The sequence below is a fragment of the Vigna unguiculata genome, unplaced genomic scaffold, assembly GCF_004118075.2.
Source record: "Vigna unguiculata cultivar IT97K-499-35 unplaced genomic scaffold, ASM411807v1 contig_609, whole genome shotgun sequence".
Taxonomy (NCBI): domain Eukaryota; kingdom Viridiplantae; phylum Streptophyta; class Magnoliopsida; order Fabales; family Fabaceae; genus Vigna; species Vigna unguiculata.
This window is the reverse complement of record NW_021011329.1, coordinates 12,323-30,905: the sequence shown is the minus strand read 5'-3', so window position 1 is coordinate 30,905 and position 18,583 is coordinate 12,323. Positions and strand designations below refer to the sequence as shown.

Below are 18,583 nucleotides of genomic sequence, written 5' to 3'. Positions count from 1 at the left end.
AAAGACATGCATCTGAGATTTGTCGTTCATCTGTCCATTTTTGTTGTGGATATCTTTTTTTTTTTTGGTTTCTCAAGCTAACTGATATTTTTCTTTATGTCTTTTACAAAGATCTAATGGTTTCTTTGCTTGATCTTATTTTTCAGTGTGTAAATGCTTGAAATGAAGACTACAACCACAATCCTTTTTTTTAAGCCGCCAAAAAACGAGTCTAGAGATGCTTTTTCTATTTTCCTTACATTACATCTGTTTATCTTCTTCTGTTCATCATGTTTGTTTTGTTTACAGGCTTCAACTGACGCTTAAAAAGACATGCATCTGAGATTTGCCGTTCATCTGTCCATTTTTGTTGTGGATATCTTTTTTTTTTTTTTGGTTTCTCAAGCTAACTGATATTTTTCTTTATGTCTTTTACAAAGATCTAATGGTTTCTTTGCTTGATCTTATTTTTCAGTGTGTAAATGCTTGAAATGAAGACTACAACCACAATCCTTTTTTTTAAGCAGCCAAAAAACGAGTCTGGAGATGCTTTTTCTATTTTTCTTACATTTCACTTGTTCATCTTCTTCTGTTCATCATGTTTGTTTTGTTTACAGGCTTCAACTGACGCTTAAAAAGACATGCATCTGAGATTTTTCGTTCATCTGTCCATTTTTGTTGTGGATATCTTTTTTTTTTTTGGTTTCTCAAGCTAACTGATATTTTTCTTTATGTCTTTTACAAAGATCTAATGGTTTCTTTGCTTGATCTTATTTTTCAATGTGTAAATGCTTGAAATGAAGACTACAACCACAATCCTTTTTTTTAAGCAGCCAAAAAACGAGTCTGGAGATGCTTTTTCTATTTTTCTTACATTTCATCTGTTCATCTTCTTCTGTTCATCATGTTTGTTTTGTTTATAGGCTTCAACTGACGCTTAAAAAGTCATGAATCTGAGATTTGCCGTTCATCTGTCCATTTTTGTTGTGGATCTCTTTATTTTTTGGTTTCTGAACCTAACTCGTATTTTTCTTTATGTTTTTTACAAAGATCTAATGGTTTCTTTGCTTGATCTTATTTTTCAATGTGTAAATGCTTCAAATGAAGAGTACAACCACAATCCTCTTTTTTAAGCAGCAAAAAATCGAGTTTGGCGATGCTATTTCTATTTTTCTTACATTTCATCTGTTCATCTTCTTCTGTTCATCATCTTTCTTTTGTTTACAGTCTTCAACTGAAGACTACAAACACATTCATGTTATATTTTCCTATGATTTTCTTTTTTTTTTGTCCAAACCTTTTTTTTTTTGGTTTCTCAACCGAACTGGTATGGTTCTTTATGTTTTTTACTGAGATCTAATGGTTTCTTCGCTTCATCTTATGTTTCAGGTTTTTAAATGCTTCAAATGAAGAGTACAACCACAAACATCTTTTTTAACCAGCAAAAAATCGAGTCTGGCGATGCTTTATCTATGTTTCTGAGCTTTCTGCAGTTCATCTTCTTTTGTTCTTCTTCTGTTCTTCTTTTCTCGATATCCTTTTTTTTTTGCTTTCTCAAGCCAATAGGTATGTTTCTTTATTTTTTGTTCTCAGTTGTATTTGATTTTTGGCTTCATCTTAAGTTTGAGTTTTTTTAATTCTTCAAATGAAGATTAAAACCACAAACATCTTTTTTAAACCGCAAAATACCGATTCTTGATATGCTTTATAATTTTTTCTGACCTTTTTTATTTTCATCTTCTTATATTCATCATTTTTCTTTTGTTTAAAGGTTTGATCTCCAGACTACTAACACATGCATGTCAGCTTTGTTCATGTCGTAATTTGTTATTATTTTTAATTTTTTTCGACTACTTATTTAAATTTTTAACAACTCTGTGTATTCTCTTCTAATATTTTGAGATATTTTAATTTAGGTCAAAAAACAGTTCACAAATCTTAAATTTGTAATTGTAATTATTTATTTATTTTATTTTTTCAACCCTATTATCTTTTAAGTCGTACTTTTTTTTCACTTTTATATTCACAATTAATTGAAAAAATTATGATGCACGCTTCACCTGTAAGTACGGACCCTACCAAAAGGAATGACTTATCCTTTTCTCTTTCTATATATTTGCAACAGTAATGACTTTTCGTTTTCTCTTTCTATATATTGGCGTCTACATACTGACAAATCTTATTTCTTTTCTGTGACCCATTATCTTCTCTTGAAATTATTCTTCATACCCACTCTTTTCTCAAACAATGGAATCCGTGCGCACACCAGAAGCCATACTTTCTGGGAAAATGCTTGGCGGTTTCGTCACTATGTTTTTGAAAGACCAGGTTTTTTTTTATTCCTTCACATTCCTTTCTATTTTTTGTTTGTATTTCTTTATTCTAAACTTCCTTATCTTGAAGGATTTTGGACACGTCGACCGACTCTTCATAATACGTAATATGAAGGACCTTGGTTCACAGTGGACCATTGTTGATTACAACAGGAATGTTCATAATGTTACGTACAACATGAATATTCACACTCCAATGATCACCCAAGGCTGGAATAATTTAATCTCTTTTTATGCAGATGAGTCTGAGAAATTGGTTGTCTTCAAATATTTTGGAAATTCGTCCTTCCAACTACACGTCTCTAAACGTGTTTGCGACTCAACATTGAAAGCCAACTTCTTCAACCATCTTTCTATTCGACGTCCTCTACATACTTCAAACTTAAAGCATTTTGAAGTTCAACTATCAACATACTACTGTCGAGCCAGCCACTTGGTTAGTTTTATTTTTCTTGGATTATTTATTTACATGGATTCTTAATAAGTAAGATATTTTTTCCTTTTTATTGCAGTATTTGAAAAAAGAATTTGCCACTTATTTTAAAATCAGTGGTCTTAGATCTATTGTTCTACACGGACCATGGGGAGAAGTCGAATGTAAATTGATCATAAGACGTAATTCTGTTAAGATTGGAATTGGCTGGAAAAGTTTTTGTAATCTTCATCAAGTTTCTGCAGATGATCATCGTGAGGTTTTTTTTGAAGTTGAAGGTCACACAACAACCAACCATATCAAAGTGTTTTATCCATTAATCTGGTTTTAAGTTATAACATTTTGTATATTGTTTTTGTTAATCTTCTTATATATTGATATATATATATATATATATATATATATATATAAAAGAAGATTTTAAGGTGAATTATATTTTGTATGCACTTATAACATATATTAGTCTTTGTGTTTGCTTTTATAGATTTACTCTGTATGAAGTTTTTTATTTTTTATTTTTATGTTTACGACTTTTGTAGATTTTTATCAAATACATTAATCACTAATATATTTTTATAAAATAAAACTATTACATTTAAATCAATACTTTAAACAAAATATCAATTATTGTTAATTACAATTATAATTTTAATGATACACGTCATTAAAAGACATTAAATATTACTCATTATTTATTTGTAGAGAAGACATCAAAATATTTAAATTTTTAATTTGTAATATTAATTTAATTTAATATTACAATAAATAATCCTTTTTATTAATTTCAAATCACCCTGTCTATCATTATTCCCCGCATTAATTACTCCACTGCTCGAGGTAATGATGATTGAACTCCTCGATCATCTGCAACACTCATTCATTATTTCCAATGATTCAGCCGATTAAATTAATTACCATTTCTTTTTCCAAGAGACGTTTAGATATTTGAAACGTTTTTCTCATTATGTTTTTCACTTCTCACGAGAATGATGATTGCAGTGTCTGTTGCCGCGTCATACTTATCTCATTCTCCAGACTCTTCCACTGTCTGGTATATATTTGTTTCATTAATATTTTTTGCAGGATGAAAGTAATTAACATTTCAGAGATCATCAAATTTCCACTTATCTTCTCTGCTTCACCTTAACACCATTACACTGCGATAACAAGCCATCCTCTTCCATTTCAAGAAGTTCTTATTCATTACAGAAAGGTATGACTGTTAAACCCTTTTATCAACTCTACTTCTCTTCATCTCCTATATCTTCTCGCCATATTTCTTTCTCGTCATATTCTATGCATGTTTTTATAAGCAGACTTTTTTATAATCGGTTTTGATCTTCATCTTCGTTTCATTTTTCTAACCAGACGTTTCTATAAGCAGTGGTTTTTATAATATTTTCTGTTCATCTTTCTCGCCATATTCTATGCATGTTTTTATAAGCAGACTTTTTTATAATCGGTTTTGATCTTCATCTTTGTTTCATTTTTCTAAGCAGACGTTTCTATAACCAGTGGTTTTTATAATATTTTTTGTTCATCTTTCTCTGATATTTGTAAGCAGTCATTTTTATATTAGGTTCTGTTCATCATCTTTCTCTCATTTTTTAAAACAGACGTTCTTATAAGCTGTTATTTTCATCATCTTCAACAATTTGTTTTACACTGTTAGAGCGCGTTTAATTTATTTTTCCAAAAACAAACCTATTTTACTAATTTTACAGATGACCACTAAGCAATGCATCCTTGGTGAACAATCCATACTTGGCTCAAAATGGAAGGGTGGATTCTTTACTATTTTCATGGAAGACCAGGTTTTTGTGAACTTGCTTCTTATAGAAAATTTACCATCATTGTTCTCCGACATCCTTTACTAATTTTTTTTTATATTGGTTTTATTATGAAGGATTTTGCGTTCGTCAATCGTTTGTTTGTCATTCAATTAGGCAATGAACTGGGTCCACGTTGGACTATTTCTGATAAAAAAGGCCATGTTCACCATGTTACCTTCAACATGAATACCTATGGTCCGCGAATTACTGATGGCTGGGTTGATATAAGAAAGTTTTATCAAGTTAAACCACCCAAACTATGTTATTTAAGGCATACTGGGAATTCTGCTTTTGAAATACACATTTACGATCACTGTTCAGAATCAACTGTCCATAAATTCCTAAGTCATGTTCGAATAAATGCTCCTCTCATAAGGTCCAAGTTAATTCATTTTGAGTTCCGGCTTTCTAAGTACAACTGCAAAGCAAGCTTTCTGGTGACTTTTTTTATCTTCTTTTTCGATCATTGAATACAATCTGTACAGAAAACTTCATTTATTCTTTTTAACCTTGACACATACAAAATCAATTGTTTTTGATATTATTTCTTATATTTTTTATTTTCAGGGCTTAAATTCAGACTTACGTCAATATTTTGCCAACACTCAGTTCTCACACATTGTGCTTTACGGTACAATGGCACGAGTTGAGTGCAAGTTGTTGATTAGACCTAGATCAGTCAAGATAGGAAGTGGATGGAAACGTTTTCGTGAAGTTCATGGACTGGAGGAAAAAGATTTAATTCTTTTTGAGGTTGATGGTCAACAAGCAAGCAATGATGTCAATGTTCTTCTTAATATAAATGATTATTATCATCCGCTATGAAGAATCTATAAACAATATTACTTAACAGATTTATAATTTGTATTTTTTGTATGAAGTTTAGTTGTTTATTATTATATTATATATATGCATATGTTTTAGTATGTGTATTTTGAACTTCTGCAAAGTTATTTACTCATACCTGCTCCATATCTTCTTCCATATACGTAAATCTGTGGCATTTAATTACTGTCAGACACAAATCATATCATGTCTCTGCGTTTTAAATTTTTTTTATATATATTTAAATATATAACTTTCCAGAACATTTTTCATACACATCCCTTATAATACTTTTATAATATTTTATTTCAATGTCTATTGATATGACATATTGCACTGCTTCATTATGTTTCTTTATCTTCCACCTTCCACGAGATTTCTTCTACTGTAAGCATCCGTCATTTCATTAAATATTTAATTGTACTATTTATATTTCTTTTAATTTTATTTTTTTACGTTATTAACTTAAATAATCCAACCCAATGCCTTCTCCTCGAAGTTTCTAACAAAGTTCCTTCTCCTAGAAGATTCTTTGGCTTTTCTACACCACACTTTTATTTGACTTTTTGTACAGATCCATCACAGTTTCTTCATCCAGAACACGTTTCACATCCATTCACGTATTCTTACAAGCCATTAACGTTTCCAGTCACCACAGGTATGTACTTCATTTGTTTTATGTACAAATATAGTAGTCTTGCTTTACAGACGAAATGATATGACATTTGCAGTTCTAAAATTTCGTCTAAGACATTATCGTTTGGTATCACTTTTTTCTACATTTCCTCTTTCGTGAATGCATAAGAAACCAGCACGTATATACAATTTTTTATTGTTTCCACATTACTGTTTCAATTAATTGTTCACTGCTTAATCCATCACACCAACAATTTTTTTATTCACTTTCAAGTCATCTGCTTCATGCTTTATTTTCATCAGAATGCTTTTCTCTTAATTTTCCTTTTCTATGAAACCTGTCAATAAATCAATATGAATACTTTATTTCTTCTGACATCAATAGCTGTTATTTGCAGGTTTCACCAATATATATTCGCATGACTTTTGTCAAAACGTTGTTGGTACTCCATGTTTGAAGAGTCCTTATTTGAATATATTCTACTTTTTGTTTTCTTCTACCATTTCAAAAATTGCCATATCCACGTCTTGATTAATCGTTACACTTCTTTTACTCTCCTTTGACTAATAAAAAATAGATTCTGATAAAGTTATTATTTCAACCTTTTTCTGGTATTTCTTTACTTTAGTTGTATCAATTACAATTTTGTCTTATTAGTTCCTTATTTATCTATGTAAGTATAAATATGTCTCGAATCTAATCCTGACTTTTTTACTTTTCATTTTTCAATATTGTTGTTGTGAGTTCAACATGTCTCTCTGTGAAGTTCCAAACCAAAGCCAGAGCGTAAGCGAAGTAAGTCCCTAGAAGGAAAATTGGAATATTATCGCTAGGGTCATTCGTTCATGGTTTGTTCCTGATTTCACTAAACAGATGTGTCCTTTTTCCATGGAGTTCGTTATTCAAGACAAAGAGGTTCTAAAATACATGCTTCAATTAGACATGCTCTAATTTACAAATTTCAGAATGACATTTCTGAAGGCCATGTTTATGCCATACAAAACTTCAGTGTTGCTCCGAATTCTGGAATATACAGAACAACACACCACCCTTATAAGATAAATTTCCAGTTTGGTACAAAAGTTTCTTTGCTTAATGTTAATTTGGTTCCTGATATTAAACCACAATACACACCTTTGTCTTTATTGACAACCACTGCATTTAATACTGATTATTTGGTTGGTAAGTCAATCTTTTTAGTTCCAATACTATTAATATTTTTATTAATAAACATTTTTGTTACAGTATATGATTTAACATTTATGAATTGCATTTTAGATATTTTGGGATTACTGGTCGGAGTGGGGACTGAAAGAGAATTGCAAGTTGATGGAAAGAACAAAATTAAATGTCATAGCAATAGAAGCTGATGGGTATTGTATATCTATACTATATTAAATTCCTTTTATATTTCTTTTCAAATAACTACATGACATTATATTGCACTTTAATCTTTAGGTTTCGAATAGAGTGTACTTTGTTTGGTATTTATGTGGATGAACTGAATGTATTTCTTTCAAGTGGAGAAGTACAAAATGTTGTTGTAAGTATAGAATTTGCGAAAGTCAAAACTTTTCAAGGTAAAATTTTGTTATTACTTTTACAAAGTACTTTGTACTACTTATTCCATGTTACTCTCACATACACTATATTTTTAAATATAGATAAGGTTCAAGTTCAAAATTGTAAGTTCTGCACCCGTATTAAGTACAATGTTAACTTCAAGGAAGCATCTGAACTTAAATCAAGGTAATATTGAAATTGTTCTTCAGTTTATTCGAACTTTAAAATCCATTTTTGTAACAATATTTTCGTTACTTTGTAATGCAAATTATCCTTGATTTCCTCAACTTGATATTTCAGATATACATACATTCAATAATAGATTTAATTTTTATGAGTACAACTATATTTTCTTTTGCACAGAATGTTTGAGAACAATGAATCTCCCTCTCAAGGATTAACGCAACTTTCTCAGACTTCCAAAAATACTGTCGAAGAGGACTTTTTAACACTTACACCTAGAACCACCATTCAAGGTCTAAAAGATTGTAAAGAGGTTAGAATATATTTTTGTATTATTGTGCAATTTTTCTTATTCACAATAATCCCTTGATTAATGTTTTTTATATTGAAAGGTCACCACTTACATATTGTTTGGAACAATTAAGCATATCTTGGTTGACGATGACTGGTGGTATACTGCTTGTGTGTGCAACAAAGCTGTTTATCCAGATTCCAAGATGTTCTTTTGTGAGAAGTGTAACAAGCATGTTATAAAAGTCTTTCCAAGGTTAACGAATTGTTTTCTAATATTAATGTCAATTTAAAACAACATTGTAATTACAACTTTGGTTCATTAAATTTATTTTTCAATTTTCAGATATAGGATTAAGATCCGAGTTATTGACTCTTCCGATTCAACCACATTTGTCCTCTTTGATAGGGATACAACTACCCTTTTCAAAAAAACTTGTGCTGATATGTTAGACGCTTATGATAAGGTATACTCTTCAGTATATCCACTTATATATTTAATTACACAATGTTGAATTATTTTCTTTTTGTAGATGAATTCTTTTGGAAATTTGCCTAAGCAGTTTGATGAGTTAGTTGATAGAAGTCTGCTTTTTAAAGTGGAAAGTAGGAACGATCAGAATTTCAAACTTGAGCAGTCTTTCAGAGTGAAGAAAATATGTGTTGATGATGATATAATTGAGAAATTCAATGATTCTTCGTTGAAATCTGTGGTAAGATGTAATTTACGATCAAATTTGTTACATTATAATCTCTTTATAATGCAGTTATCTTTTTCTTTTTTATAATCTCATTATTTCTACCTATTTGAAGGATGTTTATGCTGGGAATGGTGAGTTTAGCAGGGAAAAATGCGTATAGTCAATGAGTCCACCGTTAATATTTCAGAGGTATACAAATTATATAAATGTTTTTGACATGAATTATTTTTTTAATACTTTTAATAATGTTATCAATTTTGAATGTGGATTTACTTTTAATAAATTTACTTTTAATACTGTAGGATTTATTAGTCCGATTTACCAAAGAAACAATTGAGTGTGGATCACAATCACCTGAACTAATCCAAGATAATCCAACCAACGATGATGCTAACAGTTCACATAAGAGAGAATCTGGAAAGAAGACTGCATCACTTGAATCCATTGAAGAAGACAATGTTCCATTGAAGCTTTTAAAAAGAAATATTAAGAAGGAAAAATCAGTGATTTGAGATCCACTTTTAGTTATTCTATTTGAAGACAATTTTTTTTATGCCTTTCATTTTGGGAATGTAATATGTCTACACATCGTTTTGTCTTTAAATTCATCTGAACTACAACTTCTATGTTAAATTTCATCTTTAATTTCATATGAACTACAACTTCTATGTTCAATTTCATGATAACAATATTATGCGCTTTTGAGTTACATTATTTAGATTTTAAATTATTTCATACGCTGGTGCACAAGATATTGTTGACATTTTTCAATTTTTGTCAACAAATATGACTACCAGCTACATCAAAACTTACTAAAATTGATTTCATTTTGTAGCATGATGTAATGAAAGTCGTAAATAACATATCTTTTATGAAAAAGATTTTTTCTTTAAACTTGTGTGACTCATAAATAAGATATATCTATTTTTCTCATAACATAATTTATAAATGTCTATTTTTCATAATATTTACTTTTCATAAATAAGATAAATATGGCAAAGGAATTATCTGTTGACAGATTTTAAGTTGTCACAACAGAATTGGATGCCATATACAATTTTGATTGACTATTTTTTTTGACTTATCTTCTGTTAATTACTAACTTATTAAACTTTGTACGATATAATTGAGATATTTTTATACAATAAGTACGAATGAAATATTATATTTTTACGTATAATATTATATATTACAGAAGTTCATTTTTGGAAATTTGTTATTGGTATATATTACATATATTATATTATTATATTGTGTTGCATAATAGAATAATTTAATATATCTTTAATAACGTTATATCTTTTTAATGTTTTATTCTGTTATTATCGTCTTCCCATTTTCCAATGCAATAATAATTACATTACTGTTGAAGAATCTATTTGTAATCGTCTCATCTTTTCATGTGTCATTTGTCTTCTATAAATAAATATTCATCTCCATTCTACCATGAAGATTAAACTTCAAGATCAGTTCAATCATATTCTACATTCTTCCAACTTTTACTCTACTATCTCTCTCAAAGTCGAAGCAAATGAAAAACAACTTCAATGAAGATGACGTTATTAATAGAATGAGTAGGTACCAGTTCTCTATTATTCACCTTCAGGACGAGGTAAGCTCATTGTCAAATTTTTCAGACATATTTTCTTTTACAAGATTTCTTCTACTCTTTCTATTTCTGTGACGGATTTCTTCTTCTCTTTTACAATATCCTGATTTTAACCTTAACTAATCCATTTTTTTCTTTAAAAAATTCTGTCTTTCGAGGTTGTTGGTTTTGTGGATCGTGCATTCGCCATTCTTTATGATGACGATCTTGAGATCAATGGACTTTAAGAGATGAAGAAGGCAATAGACATGTGGTTACTTATAACAAGAATTTACAAAAACCAATGCTAATTGGAGGATGGACTGAATTAAGCACATATATGAACTTCACGATTTTCACACTATTTATTTTGGATATGTGGGTGATTCTTGCTTCCACATCACTATTTTTCCCAGTAAATGCAAACCTTTGTCTATTGCACGTTTTCTTAAAAGAATTGAGGCAGATCAACCCCTTTTCAATGGACCGAAGTTGCATTTCTTCATATTTCTGAATCCAAATCAATGCAATGCTAGCCATCTGGTGAGATTCATTTCATATTTTTTACTAAATGGATGTTTCTTTATATTTTGATTTATGTTTCGAAATTAGTTTAAAAATTTAATCCATATACTAATTTCATTAATACTTTATGTATGTTTTAGGATTTGCCAGCTGATTTTGGCAATTATCTTCGTCAAGGAAGATTTAAATACATTTTTCTTTATGGACCGCGTAAAACAGTGAAGTGCAAACTACTGTTGAGAAATCATCCTAAGAAGTCTAGCAAAATTGGAAGTGGCTGGAAGGAATTTTTACTGCTTATGGATTTCATCAAACTATTGACTTGGTGTTTGAAGTGGACCACATGAAAAGCAATCAGAATGTCAAAGTGCTAACATATTGTAATTTTTATTTACAGTTAGTATAAATAGTTTTGTTTTTATTTCTGCCACTTATGTAGTTTTCAACCTAGAAGTTTTTTTATTTTCACAATGCATATGTATAGTTCTACCTTCTTATCAATGAAATCTCTTTGAAGCTTCTCTGAATTCCTCTGAAAGATGAAAAGTGATACATGTTATGGTATGATATTCATAAATAAAATTATTTTGTTTTATAATTCAAATGAAATATATATGATGTAATTGAAAGATATATAGTTGGACGAATAATGAAAAGTTATTGTTCTATAATCATATGTATGGATGTATGTTGCTTTAGTATGTGCATACACTCACTGTATGTTATCATTTTGACACATAATGAGGTTAAGATTGCAGATACTTCCTATGAAAAAGTCCTCTTTGTTTTACTATATATAGTACTGCATAAAAAAGACGTCTGATTGTACCTACATAAAAAGCAAATGTTTTGTTAGTTGCAAGAACAAATCAACTCTGAAATAAGTGCTATATATATGAATGATTCTGATATATTAACACTCAGCATGCATGCTCTTTCTATTTTTAATGTTTGTCTTCTGAAACAACTACTTCCTATTATAATTACATATATTTCTGTTTCCACAATTGTGATTAGAGGTACAAGCTAGACAAAAAAGTTTAACAAAGACATTCACCAATATAGTAATAAAATAGTAAACACTTTTCCATCCATTGAGTCAACTTACCTTTATTTTTGCTTCTTCCATTGTAACCTTTGAAACTATTCCATAACATTTCTGTACTGTAATGGAGCATAACGATTGTAAAAATGCAAGGGTCAGAAGGAAACTGGTGCTACAACAAAGGTTCAATGCAAGAAGTCATCAACATTCATGTAAGTCATTAACATCTTACTTAAACCATTTATGTTTTCCAATTCTTCATCAATAATTTATTTAAAAATGATGCATTTGTATGTTTGTATGTTTTTTTATGTTGCAGATGACAAAGAAGAGAATGTAAGAAAGAAAACTAAATTTGCAAACCATTCTTCTCAAAGTAAACAAATCTCAGGATTTCTTTTTATATATATATTTGTAACTGTATGTTTTGGATTGTAACTTCATAACACAGATGCATACTCAAACATCTTTGTTGTTTAAATCATAGATAAACCAATTGTATCTCAAAGATCATTTCAGAAAAATATAGACAGGAATCCATTACAATAGTTGGATATTAGTAAGTTTTTTTTCTAAGTTATATCTTTACAGATTGTTGTTAAATTAATCAATGAAGTCTTTTTGTTTATTTCTTTAATAACAATGCTTCTACAATAATCCTTTTCCAGATGTTGACAACAACAACAACAACCTTCACAATATGAATTCAATATTTCACAGACAAATTGGTCAGTTCTGAAGTTCTTCCAATACTTAATTTTAACATTGTTTATGAATAATATTAATTCCGTAGCACTTTAAACTAACCTTCGTTTCAATGCAGTAACTGTCAACAAATTCTCAAGTTTTTCAAGTACTTTAGTTGAACAACAAATCACTTCACAATCTGCAACTTCTACTTTAACTTACCATAGTCCTTTCGGTATATTTCTACATTATTCTTAATTTCTTATATACCTATTTAAATGACAATTTTAAAATTTATATCAATGTTTTTAAATGACTCCAGCTTTTAACAATAACAGTCAGAGAAATTATGGACAAAATAATTACAATTCCAGTGCAGGTAAGTACATTTGGATTCATACTCACAATGCCAATGCAGGTAGGACAATTATTTTCTGTTGTTTTTCATAGGTGGGAGATCAGAGGTTGTAAATGAGTCGCATTCTGTTTCTAAGAATAAAGTTGTCAAATATCCTTTTCAAGTCATACAATCACTTCAAAACAGATTCAATCTTGATGATGAAACAACAAGACAACATAATTATTCAGACACAACAAATGATGATTCAGCAATGATAAAAGATGATGGTAATTCAGATATTAAACTTATTGATGTTAATATAAATTCCTTTAAATCATTAATTAGTTTTCATCTTACTAATATTGAAGAACATACTACAAGTACTACAACTACAAACGAATTGTATTGCAAAGGAGAGTTACAAGGTACATAATGTCCAACACAATTGTATATAACTGCAGATTAAAATATACGCATTTTCATGCTAATGTTTTGTCATGATGTTCAGAACTGCTCAATATTGGAGAACCTTGCTTGGAATGCCAATACTGTAAAACTCAACTTTGGTATGAAGAAAGAGCAGAAAAATGTAACACCTCAAAGGGAGTTGAATTCTCATTGTGTTGTCAAAAGGGAAAAGTCCAAATTCCACTATTAAAAAGACCACCTAATCTTCTTGAAGGTTTGTTAAATGGTGAAGATCAGAGAAGCAAATCATTTCTACAAAACATAAGAGTATACAATAGCATGTTTTCATTTACTTCAATTGGTGGTAAGATTGATAATTCAATGAACAATGGTTCTGCTCCACCATAATTTATTCTGAATGGACAGAACTATCACCGTATTGGCAGTTTATTGCCAGAGCATGGATCAAAGCCAAAGTTTGCACAACTGTACATATATGATACCGAAAATGAAATGACTAACAGAGTCAAGCATTTCAGGTCAGTGAATATATTAAATAATTTCATTATATGAAATATTTAAATACATGTGTTGACATGTATTCTCTTTATTATTTTTTAGTTCAAACACCAAGGAATCTGTTATAGATGAATCATTGGTTGCTGATTTGATTCAAATGATTGGCAATCACAATGTTCTTGCGAAATCTTTTAGAAGAGTAAGAGATTTGTCACTGGAACATATGGAATCAGATTTCACGCTAAGACTATTTAGAGGCAGAAACAAAGACCCTAGAGTCTACAATACACCTTCATGTGATGAAATAGCTGCACTTATAGTTGGTGATTTTGGCAATATGGATGTAGGCAGAGATATAGTGGTCAAAAAATGTTCTGGTGAATTAACCAGACTGCACGAAACTCACACAACTTTCATTCCACTGCAATATCCTCTCATGTTTCCATATGGAGAAGATGGTTATCAAGAGGATATCCCAATAAGAGAATCTCATTCAAAAATAAAATCCAGGGTAAGAGTTAGAATTTCTTTGCGAGAATTTATTGCCTTTAGAATACAACAAAGAGTTGTAGAAGTAGGAAATATTGTGAATGCATGTAGATTGTTCCAACAGTTTCTGGTCGATTGCTATACAATGGTTGAAGCCCAAAGGTTGTCATTCATCAGAGCGAATCAAAAGTTAATTCGCTGTGATATTCTTAATGGATTACAAGAAGTTGTTAATAGAGGAGAGACAAATCCTTCTTTAATTGGAAGACGTATTGTCTTGCCTGCTTCTTTCACTGGTGGTACTAGATACATGTTCAACAATTGTCAAGATGCTATGGCAATTTGTAAAAAATTTGGATATCCGGATTTGTTCATTACTATAACATGCAATGTGAATTGGAGTGAAATAAAAGAATTTGTCTTAGGAAAAGGCTTATCAGCTTCGGATAGACCTGATATTGTATGTAGAGTGTTCAAGATGAAGCTGAATGAAATGATGACAGATTTTAAGAAAAAGGACTTCTTTGGAAAAAACACTGCAGGTATGTTATATGTGAAGTAATATACATTATATAAATTTATATTAAATTAGATTCTGAAAAGTATATTTATTTTTTATTTATATATGCAGGAATGCACACAGTAGAATTCCAAAAAAGAGGTTTACCTCATGCACAAATACTTTTATGGTTGGATGAAGAAAGCAAGTTGAAGAATTCAACTGATATTGGTAAAGTAATATCAGCTGAATTGCCAAATGCTGATTTGTACCCCAAATTGGAAAAAGTTGTCTCAAGTTACATGATTCATGGACCATGCGGACCTGCAAGACATAATTCACCTTGCATGAAGGAAGGAAGATGTTCTAAATTTTATCCAAAAAAATTCACATCTTCGACTTCAATTGATGAAGAAGGATATCCATGCTATAGAAGACTTGATAATGGTAGATTTGTTGAGAAGAATGGAATTAAGGAGGACAATAGAAGTGTTGTTCTTTACAATCCACCACTTCTAATGAGGTATCAAGCACACATCAATACAGAGTATTGCAACAAGACCAATTCAATAAAATATTTGTTCAAATATGTGAACAAAGGTCCCGACAGAGCTACTCTTAAAATAAGCAACAACTCTGCATAGTCTGAAAAATCAACCATTATTGATGAGATCAAAAGGTATTACGATTGTAGGTATCTATCACCATGTGAAGCTGCTTGGAGAATATTTGCTTTTGACATCCACCACAGATGGCCTCCTGTTCAGAGATTGACCTTTCATCTTCCTGGCCAACAATCAGCTTTGTTTAAAGATGATGATGATATTAATGTGGTCTTCAACAGATACGAAAATGCTAACACAATGTTTCTAGCTTGGTTTGAGGCTAATAAAGTTTATGAGGAAGGAAAACAATTGACTTATTTAGAATTTCCAAGCAAATTTGTGTGGTTTGCCAAAGAAAAAGAATGGAAACCAAGGAAGAAAGGCTACAACATTGGTAGACTTACTTATATTCCTCCTAGTTCTGGAGAACTTTATTATTTGAGGATATTACTGACCATTCAAAAAGGTTGTATTGATTATCAAAGCATTAAGACAATTGATGGAAAGTATTATGAAACATTATTTGCTGGCTGACGACAAAGAATATATTGATGCAATCAAAGAAGCAAGTGAATTTGCTTCTGGGTATCAACTTAGAAGATTATTTGTTACTTTGTTGTCGATGAATACAATTTCTAAACCAGATATAGTTTGGAATTCTACTTGGAGTATCTTATGTGATGGAATTTTGTACCAAAAAAGGAAGGAGATGAACTTACCAGGTATTTCATATATTTTTTTTAATTTGCTATACATATATATTTTAATTGTATTATTTACTTATTGCAGGTCTTCAAATTTAGACTGCTGAATTACAAAAACTATGTTTGCTGGAAATAGAGGAACACTAAGAGATATTATGCGAAATGTTGATGATGCCAATAAAGACAAACCATTTGGTGGCAAAGCAGTTGTCTTGGGAGGTGACTTTAGACAAATTCTACCAGTTATCAAAAAAGGATCTAGGTTCGATATCATAAAATCATCAATCAACTATTCAGAGTTATGGAATTGTTGTAAAGTGCTAAAGTTATCCAAGAACATGAGATTAAGTACTACATTAAATACTGAAACAGCCAATGATATTCAAGAATTTGCTGATTGGATATTGAATATTGGAGACGGGAAAATGGATCTAAATGAGAATGGTGAGTGCATGGTTGAAATTCCAGAACAGATCTTGATTACAAACACAGATTTACCTTTATTGGCATTGGTTGAATTTGTTTATCCTCAATTTGTGGTTAACATGTTGAATCCTAATTATTTTGATGATGGAGCAATTTTGTGCCCAACAAATGATTCTGTAGAGCAAGTAAATGATTTCATGTTGTCTTTAATTAGTGGTGAAGAGGTGACTTGTTTAAGTTCAAATACACCTTGCCAATCTGATGAACAAGATGAAGTGCAATCTGAATGGTTTACATCTGAATTTTTAAATGATATCAAATGTTCAGGGATACCAAATCAAAAACTGAAGTTGAAAACAGATGTTCCAATTATTCTCTTGAGAAACATTGATCAAGCGAAAGGTCTATGTAATGGCACAAGATTGCAAGTCAACCATTTAGGCAAGAATGTAATATGTGCAACTGTAATTACTGGAAAAAACATTGGTGACAGGATTTTTATACCAAGAACGGATTTAGTGCCATCTGATTCAGGTTTGCCTTTCAAATTTTAAAGAAGACAGTTTCCGATATCTTTATGCTTTGCAATGACGATTAACAAAAGTCAAGGACAAACACTTTCTAGAGTCGACCTTTATCTTCCACAACCTGTATTCACACATGGCCAACTATATGTTGCTATTTCTAGAGTCAAAACCAAAAGAGGATTGAAAATACTTATATTGGATGAAGATGGAAAGGTAACAAACACAACTAAAAACGTTGTGTACAAAGAAATTTTTGAAACTCTTTGAAAAGAAATCAATTATAGGTATGTCATTTCTATTTTTTTTTTCATTTCAAAACTGTTATAAATATATATCAATTGATTTATGTTATTTTCTGCTATGTAGGAAAATCATGGTACAGAAAAGTTGAACAAAGAAGTCATTGTGTACAAAAGGAAATTCTGTACAAAACAAATTTATGAACTTCAATACCAAAGGATACATTCTAGGTATGTAATTTTTTTCTTTTTTATTCTTATATTAACAAAGTAGTTTATTAGTCATATTTTTGTTGTTTGTGGTTTACAATAATATTCAATGAAATCAAATATTAACTTCACATACCACTTTAATTACATTCTAAATTGATCTATTCTATTGATACACTTCAACATCTTTTTAAAACATTAGATTCTCATCATATAGATTATTAAATATCCAAAACCCCATTGCTATTACCACAATTATTACATATAAAAAAAACATGTGTGTTGCACGGGTAGAAGGACTAGTAAATGACAATCTTGTTTTTTCTTGATTTAAATATAATTTTTAATCTATGACATCCATCAAATAACTCACGAACTCCAACAAACTTTACTCTAAATCCACTCACTTCCACCTTTAATCACCTTAAAGTGAACAAGACAAGCTTCACACTCTAATCTACTTGAATTCATCCTCTCCCTCTCCCTCCAATCAACGTTGAGCGAGAGAGGGGAAGGAAGATGAAAATTCCTCTACTTTTCAATCATTTATGTTATGCAATGGTTTGAGGGTGATATAAAGATTACAATTATGTCTGCAATTTACTTTTCAACTTAATTATGAAAAATTTGTAAAAATATGGCTTTTGAAATTATCTTTACAAAAATAATGTATAACGAAAATTTGAAAATTGTTAAAAAATAAGATTTAAAAAGTAATTATTAATTAAAATTTTTTTTATTATGTTATTTTATAAATATTTTTTTATTAACATATGTTACTTTCATTTATACATATTAATATTTTTTCTACAACAAATCAAACTTATATAATGATAATTTTTAATCATCTTTAAAATAAAGGACAATTTGGTAATCTTATTTTTTCTTGATTTAAATATAATTTTTATTCTATCACATCCATCAAATCACTTACAAACTTCAACAAAATTTACTCTAAATTCACTCACTTTCATCTTTAATCCCCTTAAAGTGAA

At 29.9% G+C, this 18,583-nt stretch overlaps 2 protein-coding genes across 2 annotated transcripts; both read left to right on the top strand.

Annotated features, from left to right (window-relative positions):
- The first annotated feature begins 12,081 nt into the window (after positions 1 to 12,081).
- Positions 12,082 to 16,016, top strand: LOC114172482. Its single transcript, XM_028056940.1, has 6 exons — positions 12,082 to 12,147; positions 13,471 to 13,551; positions 13,797 to 13,909; positions 13,992 to 14,920; positions 15,010 to 15,400; positions 15,572 to 16,016. Exons 1-6 carry the CDS (start codon positions 12,082 to 12,084, stop codon positions 16,014 to 16,016), a joined length of 2,025 nt encoding a protein of 674 aa, XP_027912741.1.
- Positions 16,017 to 16,305: 289 nt separating this feature from the next.
- LOC114172481 lies at positions 16,306 to 17,146 on the top strand (the record flags this gene model as incomplete). The annotated part of the gene is made up of 1 exon (XM_028056939.1): positions 16,306 to 17,146. A coding segment is annotated over exon 1 (841 nt), but the record flags the coding sequence as incomplete, so codon positions are not given.
- Between the last annotated feature and the right edge of the window lie 1,437 nt (positions 17,147 to 18,583).

What these genes read in the sequence shown, in the direction of transcription:
- LOC114172482 (XM_028056940.1), top strand. Translation starts at nt 12,082, where the DNA reads ATGCAAGGGTCAGAAGGAAACTGGTGCTACAACAAAGGTTCAATGCAA. An exon ending in AAGAAGTCATCAACATTCAT is followed by an intron (nt 12,148 to 13,470) that starts GTAAGTCATTAA and finishes CATGATGTTCAG; the next exon opens with AACTGCTCAATATTGGAGAA. An exon ending in CTTTGGAAAAAACACTGCAG is followed by an intron (nt 14,921 to 15,009) that starts GTATGTTATATG and finishes TTATATATGCAG; the next exon opens with GAATGCACACAGTAGAATTC.